General features: G+C 41.5%; 1 protein-coding gene across 2 annotated transcripts in view; it reads left to right on the top strand.

Moving 5' to 3' along the window:
* Nucleotides 1-1,527: 1,527 nt before the first annotated feature.
* FBN2 (fibrillin 2) overlaps nucleotides 1,528-10,013 on the top strand; it is a 147,689-nt gene continuing 139,203 nt past the window's right edge. For both annotated transcript variants that reach the window (XM_015849661.2, XM_015849660.2), the window contains exons 1-5: nucleotides 1,528-2,225; nucleotides 2,825-2,907; nucleotides 4,644-4,742; nucleotides 5,313-5,408; nucleotides 7,519-7,614. In XM_015849661.2, coding sequence (XP_015705147.1) covers nucleotides 1,993-2,225; nucleotides 2,825-2,907; nucleotides 4,644-4,742; nucleotides 5,313-5,408; nucleotides 7,519-7,614 — 607 coding nt within the window. In that variant the 5' untranslated portion in view covers nucleotides 1,528-1,992. The remainder of the gene's footprint in view (nucleotides 2,226-2,824; nucleotides 2,908-4,643; nucleotides 4,743-5,312; nucleotides 5,409-7,518; nucleotides 7,615-10,013) is intronic.

Here is a 10,013-nt window from a genome sequence, read left to right as displayed (position 1 = left end):
CTCACTGTCTATTTGGTTCCTTCTGTTGTCTTACATCATCATTGTTATTTTACTCCTTTTTAATATATATATATATTTATTTTGCCATTCTTTTCAATGTATCTAACTCTGTTGATCTACTGGGAATAATTTATTTATCTGTGCTTTCTGATATCCAAGGCCCTGAATTTATCTCAGATCAGCCCTCTCATATTTATTCTTTGGAGGCTATCTGCCTATTCACAATTTTTATTGAGGTAGTTATTCACCAGCTGGAATTCTCTCTCAATGCCTTTGTTTGGAGCACCTCATTCATGACAGGTTTTGCATCTTCAGGCCTGAGGAAATTCACAACCTCACCTATATTCCTGAGGTTCCTGATCTCTTCTTTCCAGCTGTTTTCATTTTGTTCCTCTTGTTAATTTCTCAAGGTGTTACTTTTAAAAGTTCAGATTGTCATCAGCAATCTTACTTTTGATACTCTTCCAAACTTGGAAAAACCACACCACAACAATGGACTCCTGATCAATTGGAATGTAGATCTGATTAGAGCTACGCTTAGAGCTATGGCTAACAAAGCAGGATGGTGACTTAAATGAGGGGATGGCTTTGTGACCTCTAAGCTGGAGGCTTTTATTTCAGAGATAACAAAGCAGGGTTCCTGCTTCCCATTCCAGAATTAGAAGTGCCAGATAACACAAACTCAGACCTGAAGGCAGCTGCTGTTTTGTTTGTTTTGCTTTGGAAGAAAAAAAAAAAAAAAAAAAAAAAAAAAAAAGGAAAAAAAAGAGGTTTTGCAGTTGATGCTTCTGTAGCCAGGGCACGATGAGGTTCTCATCCCTATAGCTGTAATTCAGAGTGATGATAGGAGAATCAGAGCACATCCCACGAAGGGCCCAGAGGGACCAGCCAGGGACTTCCAGCAGGGAGGAGATTGTATTGATTCTGTTTAGCTGTGCTGGTGCCTGATATTCCACACATCTATCTGCACGACCCACAAAAGTAATGAGAAGAGTAGCAACACGTTTGCATCTGCTTGAAGACGTCTGTATCGGTAGAAACGGTGGAAAGAGAACAAGGAGAACTTGAAGGGTGTTAACTTTATGAAACATCCGATGGAAATCTCATGTTTTCCAGGGTGCTCCGAAGAGCACGGCAACCTGCTGACACCGCTATTGCAGCAGGCATTCAGCGGAAAGCGGCTCCTGCTTGAGACCAGCGCCCAGCTCGGCGCCAGACTCCGACCCGCGCCCCTCTGCCTCGGGCTCAGGCCCCACGGGACCCCATGCACTTCCCCGCTTCGTAGCGCGACCGCCCGGCAGCAGAGCGCGGAGTTATCCCTGGGGCCGGCCCTACCTGCTCCCCGCCTCCGGCCCCCGCCCCACGTGTGTGCGCCCGCTCCCCCTCGGCCCCGCTCCCCTCAGTTCTACCCGTCTCGGTCCGGCCCCCGCCCGGGGCCGTGCTCGCCCCTTCCCCCGCGGTCGCCTCAGCACCGGCCGTGAGGCACCGTCCCGCCCCCGCCTCCCCGCTTCCCCCGCACCGCAGCCAGCTGTAAAACCGCCCCTTGTGCTTGGCAGCGAGCTGTGCTCTCCTCGCAGCCCATTCTGCACACTTCTTTCTTTGGACTCGGTTAATTATTATCTTATTACTATTTTTACTGGGAGCATCTAGATTTAGCTTGGTTCCGTTCCGTTGGATTTTTTTTTTTCTTCTTGTTTTTTCGGAGGGAGGGGAGTGGAAGTTCAAACCCATCTCAAGGCTTTTTTGTTTTGTTTTATTTTGTTTTTTTTTAATTATTTTTCCTTCCCCCCCTCTTTGGAGAGAGAGGAGGGGGGATGCAACGTGGACCCTGCTGCTGCCACCACCGCGTCCTGCTGCAGCCTGCGGAGGAGGAGGAAGAGGAGAGAAGGAGCCGCAGCGGCTGAAGCCACCCCGCGAGGAACTGCGGAGCTCTGGTCCCTCTCCCATCCTCGCCGCTCCTCCACCGCTTCCCCCCGGGGCCGCCGCCGCAGCATGGGCAGACGGCGGTGGCTGTGCCTGCAGCCCTGCTTCCTGTGGCTCAGCTGCCTGGCGCTCTACGCGCACGGAGCCGCCGGGCAACAAAAGCCTCCACCGCGGGTCCGCCCTGCGGGAGGAGCGGGCGGCATCTACCCCGCCGCTGCCGCCGCGCACCGGGAGGAAGGGGCCGGCAGCGCCGCCGCTGCGGGTCGGGTCCGTCGGCGGGGACAGCAGGAGGCGCTCCGCGGGTACGGGCGCGCTCCGCTGGGAGGGATGGGGGCTTCACGGTCCGCTCCTCGCTGCAGCCCGTGGTCCGGTCGCCTGTAGCTCTGGGGGTAGCTTGGCGTTGCTTTGTGCTGTGCTTTATGTGGTTTATGAACTGAGAAACTCAACAAAGAGCGGCTTTTCCGAATGTTTCTTGTTAACCTAGTTTATTAGTCTTCACGATCCCCTCCTGTCCTGGGTGCTGCAGGCAACCTGTACAGCCAGCCGTGTGTGCTCAGCCCTGCGTCCGTCCCCTCGGCAGTTCGTGCAGGGATGGGTGCATGTGGCCTGCCGCCTGTTCTGCTTCTCCTCCCGCGCGAACCGGTGCTGCTAATGTGAAATAAAAGGTCTTGGAACGCCTCGCCATAGGGGAAAGATTATTGCTTTTGGGAGGACTTAGTGTGGGTCGTAGCTATACGATTTTTTTATTTCACATCGCTGGCAGACCCAAGTTTCTTCCTGTGTGCTCATAAAACTAGGGGTTCTGCTTGCATCGATATATACTTAAATATATATACATATGTGCAGTTATGTATGCATTTTTGTACATGCACACATTTATTCATATTTGTCTGTGCAACAGGCCAAATGTGTGTGGCTCTAGATTCCATTCCTACTGCTGCCCTGGATGGAAAACGCTCCCTGGAGGAAATCAATGCATTGTTCGTAAGTGTCTTGACTTCAAGTTTCTACTGCCCTAGGGGCAATAATAAGTGTTCTTCTGTGAGTTACTGCTCCGTTCAGTGTGAGAGAAGAGAATTCCTGCTGTAATTCATTTGGCTGAATCTCTTGTTGGCCTTGTGTTGAGTTTTTTTCCTATAAAAAAAAAAAAAAAGAAAAAAAAAAGAAAAAAAAGAAAAAGGATTTACAGGTCACATTTCCTGTACTTGAAAGTCTGGCAAATTGCTGTATTTTCTTTGGTGCATTTTTAAAAGGCATGTTTCCATGTACTTTTTTTTTTTTTTTTCCCTTGAAAGTACAAGACAGCGAAGGAAAAATGAAAAAAAACAACAAGCCAAACAACAACAACAACAAAAAACAAAACCAAAAAAACCCAAAAAACCTTCCGTAGGTCAAATTATACTGTAATACCTGAAAGAAAGAAGCCCAAAAGGTCTTGATAGAGAGCAAATGAGACCTGAAGTTTTCTGAAACTCCTGTGGTAGGCTTTGAACTGCAGCTCCTGGGAAAACCTTTTTACATTTGTGGTGCTTATTCTCTTTTTCAGTTGCATTTTTATAGCTATAAGACATGTAGACTGTTATTATTGCCTGGCTATAATAGGTATGGTGTTGATAGATATGCTGTTGACATGGCTTGGCAAAAAAAAAAAAAAAAAAACCTCAAAAAAAAACCCAAAAAAAAACTCAGGCTAACCATAGCGTTTTTAGGTGCCAGTACAGCTGTGGAATAAAAGGAGCTTCTCAAAACATTCAGTCCTCATTTATCATCTCTTACCAAGTCTCAGTATTGACTTACATGAAACCGAGTTTTAGAGGTGGATTCTGGATGCCCAAAATGCTAATCCAATGCTAATCCAGCAGGTTTAGTTTAGTTGAATTCATTTGGATCCCATTTAAAGTTTGGATTTAGAGTTTAACTTTTCTGGCTCTGTGGTTTCCTCATGAAGTAAAACTCCATTGGCTGATGGGGGAGGAGAAAAGGGACAACTTGGGGCATGGTGAGGACAGTACAATGGTGTGCACTGTGTGCACACATATAATGTATTGTGATCAGGCTTCCCGGAGAGCCTTGTAAAGTCAGTTTCACAATGAAAACATGGGGATATATGAGTACAGAAACAGCATTTAGGGAAACCCTATGCAATATGGAAAGCTCAAACATTGGCTTCCCACAAAACATGTTTTTGTGTGGGTGGATAATCTTAGGAAAGAAAGATCCTAAAATGCTTCTAAAATAGGGGTTGTAAGACAGAAACCATACCATAAATTAGAGTTCATTGATCATATTGTTTGCATTCATTCAAAACTTGGATTCTTCGTGAAGTTTTCTACAAGCCTTGTGGTCTAAAATATATAATTCCAATAATTTTACATCATTTATATAATAGGTTGGCATTTTTGATTAGGGAAAGAGTTGACTATTTGTATTAAGTCACCAGACCAGTGTTTGAATATGCCAGGTTCAATTCCGTTTGTCTCCAAGATTGTCAGAAATACCAGTTACTCCAAAATTCATTTTGCTTTATTTAACTTACATTTATTTTTTACATGAATATCAGCTGTCCTAATGATAACTTTAATGTCCTAATGGCTCTGGTTTTGCTTTTTTTTTTTTTTTTTTTTTTAAAGAGCAGTTGATAACACATTTTTAACTTTTTCCTTCAGTCTGAGACCAAGGTTCCTGTCAGTCATTGACTTCTAAAATGTGTTCTTCCCTAGCGATCTGTAGAAATAGCTGTGGTGATGGATTTTGCTCTCGCCCTAACATGTGCACTTGTGCAAGTGGACAGATATCACCTACTTGTGGACCGAAATCTAGTAAGAACTTCCTGTATTTATTTTCCTTAGAGATTTCATTTTAAATAATTCTTGTTACAAGTCAGCTTTAATATAACTACTGTTTGAAGCCTTTAAAAATAATTTTTCATTGCTGAATATGTACATGTAACATAGACTTCAGTATCTGTAGGCCTTTTGATACGGATTGGTTTTCTGTATGTGCATTATAAGTCTGAGTGACAGAACTGGGGGAAAAAAAAGGTGTTTAAACAGACAAAGCCATTTAAATGCAAATGTGTGTGGTATTAACATTTTCCTTGAGTCCATTTTCCTAAAAAATGGAAATTATGCAGCCTTCCAGTTAATTAGAAGTAATAAGTTGCTAAATATGGTCATGGAGAAGTTCTCTTCATTGTATCTTCATTTTCATTGATGCTCTTAAAATAAAGCCTTTCCCATTAGCTGAAAGTAACAGCTTTTGTTACAGGATTCCTGATCATGCCCTTAAATATAAAGTTGACATCTGTTTTCAGATGTCACTGTTTTGTCCATGCTTGTTTCCTGCTCTGGTGTTTGGCATTAATGCTTGTGTTTGTACTGGTCCTGCAGCGCAGCAGTGCAGTATCAGGTGCATGAACGGTGGTACCTGTGCTGATGACCGGTGCCAGTGCCAGAAGGGCTACATTGGGGTCTACTGCGGACAGCGTAAGTAGCCATCCTGGTGTGTCTGTGGTTCAGTCCTGCATGCCAGACATCCTTCTACAGGCAGGATATGATGATAGAAAACAGCCTATTAGCAGACACAGAGCAGAATGTCAGTGAACAGAGTGATGCTCTTGTGGGGGAAAGCATGTAGCAGGAAGTCAGTTCATGTGTGAAGTGCATTTGTAGTCTCTGAAATTCAAACTAGGGATTGAATTCACCAAATAGTTTTGACTAGAAAAGTCCTTTGGGAGTGGTGACAGTATGCACTACGCTTGCCTGTTTTTTGTTTTTGTTTTCAAACCATATGGTCAATAATTTTTCATTCTATTTGAAGAAGTTTCTCAGAAGAGGTACTTAACTGGTGTGTTACATCAAGCTTTTCTGTTTTCTCTTTGACTAAGGAAAAATATTAAATAAAGTTCAAGCTCTTGGGTGTATTTTTAGTTGGCAGACAAGGTAGAAATTTGTGCAGTTCTACCTATCACAGGACAGTATTGACAGACTATACAGATTTAGCAAACAATAAGAATTACCAAGACTGCAGACATTTTAAGGATTCAAAGACTTAGGGTGTTCTGAGGCTAGATGTTATTAGCTGAGAAGTTAGCTGCTGGAGGTCTGAAGGAAATAGAAACAAATAAAGGACATTGTGCAAAGGATAGTCAGTCTGGGTAGCGTGGAAGAACATCCTTTTGTCTTGCTGCTTTGACTAAGTGCTTTAAAGCAGACTTTTATTCTTTCTTTTGTTATTGTTGTCATTTCTTTAATTCTGCTTGGATAAGCTCTCAAAAACTCAAGGTAATAGTTACAATAATACGATATAACCCTTGTTCATTCACAAATTTACTTCTAAGTGTTGGTGGCGCCATCCAGCACATCTTAAAGTCTTGAGCCAAATGTGAATGCTTTCAGACAGGGCATGTTTAGAGTAAATAAACAAAAAGATGTCTCTAAAGCAGTTCATAAAGCCTGAACATACTGTTGAGGCTGGTTACAGTGAATATCTTGTTATATTCCCCACTGTGATACAGAGCATTTTTTTAATTTGAAAGGTGTACTCTGTCTACATTCCTGAGGTCCTTTTGCACTGGATGCTCAAATATGTTATAAACCCTGGCCTAGAATCTTATAGACTGGGACCTCTTTGCTGCTGCTTGCATGACTTAAGGCCAGTGGGACTGTCCTTCAGGTGAAATTTGTTGACTTGGATGGTGAGCTAACTTTGAACAAAGCTGTCTGACCTGGAAGCAGTGACCCGGATAATAGGCAGAATTCATCAAAAAAAACCCACTGTAATGGTATTATTTGATCTAGTTGATGAACTGTTTCTCTTTCAAACTGGGAATACTTCATTGCTTTGGAGGAAGGCTTTGTTCTTGGTTGTTTCTGCTGATAAATGGTGTGAGTGAGCGTGCAGAATTTGCATAACTGCAGGAGTACCTTTTCCCTTTTCCTTCTTTCCATATTGTGCCTTTTTACCAAGAAAGAAAAGAAAACAAACAAACAAACAAAAAAAACCAATCAAAACCAAAAGCTTTATTTCATTTCATTTAGGGATCCTTTTGGAAACACAGTTTCTGAAGGTGCTTAAAGATAAATTAAACTGGTAATTTCTTTCTCTTGCTGTAAGCTTTCCTTCTTCTGCCAGCATTATGAATCCTGAGTGTTGTGTTATCCCTCTCCATAAGTCCCCAGGCCTTGCTTCCTGAGAGGTTTGTTGCTGCTGGAAGTGACTATCACAGCTTAATGTGTCCACAGATTAGCTGAGTCTGTGCCTGATAGCTTTGGTGATGGATGTAAGTTCTTATGATTAGAGACTATTTCTGCACAACTGTTTAAATAATATACTGAAGTTAAGTGTCTGCCAAAAAGCTGTGCTGTATAAGATTAATTAAACAGCTGCTTGCAATTAAGGTGGAGCAGGTGTAAGTATTAATGGAATCTGACCTGAACAATCACTGTTGTTAGTGTTTGATCTTTGGGTCCATAAGGACTTAGAGTAGTTGAGGGGAAACAATAGTTTTTTAATAGCGTGGATGCAAACCTAAAATGTTAACATAACTTTTTTTTTTTTCTTTTTTTTTTCTTTCTTTCTTTTTGTAAATTAAAGCTGTCTGTGAAAAAGGCTGCCAAAATGGAGGACGGTGTATTGGACCTAATCGTTGTGCCTGTGTCTACGGATTTACTGGCCCTCAGTGTGAAAGAGGTAAAAGAAATAAATAATGCAGTTATGAGCAGTTGTATGCAGCAATGTACATGTGCAAGCTAGCTGAGCCAGTAAGTTTGCAACAACTCATTTGTTATTTGTACTTTCAGAAAGCTTTACAGTTGGGTAGCCACAGTTCAAGACGGCAAATACAAAGCTTGTGCAGCTGGGAAGAATTTAGTTGATTATGTTTTGTGTGATAGTTGAAAGCTGAGCTATCTTTTTCTCTCAGCTACATGATAAAATGCGAGAGCAAATTGCAGCTCTATTTGCTGTGTATTAGAATTACACATGTGTAACTAGATGAGGATTATTTTCTGTATAAGAACTCTTATAGAGTGATCTTGAAGATTTACTTGTTCTGGTTAATTCTGTTGTACAGGAGAAAGTAAGACAAGGAAGAAAATTTTCTCATTTGTGAAAACAACTGAAAAGTAGATTAAGTTAAAATACATATGGTAATTGGGTGATCAATATAGGATTTTATTTTAAAATTTTATAGAGAAATGATTCAGCTTTCTTTTGTAATGGACATAGAGATGCTGACAAAAGTAAGTTGTAATGGTATTGAATAAAATGTTTTTAGTGTTGCACTACGTGATTAACACACAAATAATTAAGGCACTAAGTTTGTATTTATCCATTTATTCTAAATCTGCTTTCATTCCCAGAAATCTAAACTCTTTGCTTTTTAGTAAATGGGAACATTGTTTTTATTTCGAAACAAAGGTGGCTAGAGAAATAGTAGTGTAGAACTGCTGCTCAACATTAGTTGTAAATGTAGCATGTATTTTGTGTGTATCAGACCAACAAGTGTAACCCAATTGATTGTCCTGCTGGGATGGATTTTTAAAGAGTGGATATAAATGGTACTGCTTTTCAAAATTATGATAAGAATCATTACCATGCTATACAATGAAATTGTCAACAATAATCAAAGCTCATGCTGAAGAGCGTAGCAGAAATACAATTATTTATCTTCCTTTAAGTTGGTTTGTTTGTAAATACATTCTCATCAGAAAGGACACTGAAAAACTGAGCAATAGTGCTGTGAAATCCCAAGTGCTCTAAATGTTGTTGTCTCTCTCCTTTAAATGTTGAACAGGTTGTTAATGTTAAAAAGCAGGATGGGGTCATTTACATCAGTAGAAAATAGTCAAAGGTTACTCTTGTAACATCACATTCTTACTTCATGTCAGCAGTGGGTGAGACACTCGCTCAGGGCAAAGTCAAGCTTCTTAGAGTTATAGAAAAGTGTGAATGTGAAGAGACCTCCACCAGGATATTTAGTCCAACCCTTCCATTAATGAACTGATCAGTTTGCTCAGGTCTGTGTCCTATCTGTAGTGTAGTAGAGTGAAGATCTCCAGAGTTGGAAACTTTGCCTTGCCTGTACAACCTATTCCACTATTTGACCATGCGCGTGGTAAAAAACTCTACATTAATATCTAATCAGAGTTTATCATGTTCCAGTTTGTGTCTCTTCCCTCTTGTCTGAGTCCTGTGGCTCTGATTTCTCTGCATCACATTGTAGGCAGCAATATATCCCCTCCTAAAGCCTCCTCTTGTTAACGCTGCACAGACTTTGGTCCATCAGCCTTCTCGTGTGCAGATGCTCCATGATCAGTGCAGCGCCCCTTCCCTGCTCTTCTGTATGTCCATATCTTTTCTTTTAATGGAGAGTGAACCCTTTTTTTTTTTTTTTTTTTTTTTTTTTTTTAAAAAGCTGTGTGGTCATTCTGGGTAGCCACCAACTCAGGGTAGACACTGTCTATTACAGCTTATCAGGTGGTGTCCCTGGTTTGGAGTCATATCTGAGCTTGCTGAAAGTGTGTTCTTGTGCTATAATCCAAGTTGTTAATATTAAGCTGTTACTTGTCCCAGTAGTGCTCCCTGAGATCTGCACTAGTTTTCTGACCTCCATCTGCACTTTGCAAAAATCTTCAAGCCAGCAGACCAGTTTTATGCTCACCTTATTTATTGTTCATGTATTCAGCCTATTTCTCACAAATGACTGTCTCATGATTGAAGGCTTCTGCTAGGTCAGGCAGACTTTAGCAGACTGCCTTCGTCTTTGTATTAGTTACCTCATATTTGAAAGCAGTGAGGGCAGTTACCCTTGACTCATGCTGTATGCTCATAAATATCTTGCCTTTCTGTGTTCAGTAATGGCTTCTGCCATGGAGTTCTGTGTTGCATATTTATCTGTGAGGTACTCAAGGCTGCATGTCAGTTGTGAAAACAGCATACACTGTTTCTGACATTTGTTAACTGGGAAAATGAAAATAATGTCTGTCTGGAAGACAAACATCTGAATCTAACTGAAAAAAAGCAGGAAATTGTATTCACTATTCCAAGTTTGTTTTATATACCCACTAGATGTCACAAGCAACAGAGAA

This window comes from Coturnix japonica, chromosome Z, assembly GCF_001577835.2.
Source record: "Coturnix japonica isolate 7356 chromosome Z, Coturnix japonica 2.1, whole genome shotgun sequence".
NCBI lineage: Eukaryota > Metazoa > Chordata > Aves > Galliformes > Phasianidae > Coturnix > Coturnix japonica.
Note: the sequence above shows the minus strand (reverse complement) of the source record. Positions and strands in the feature narration are given on the sequence as shown.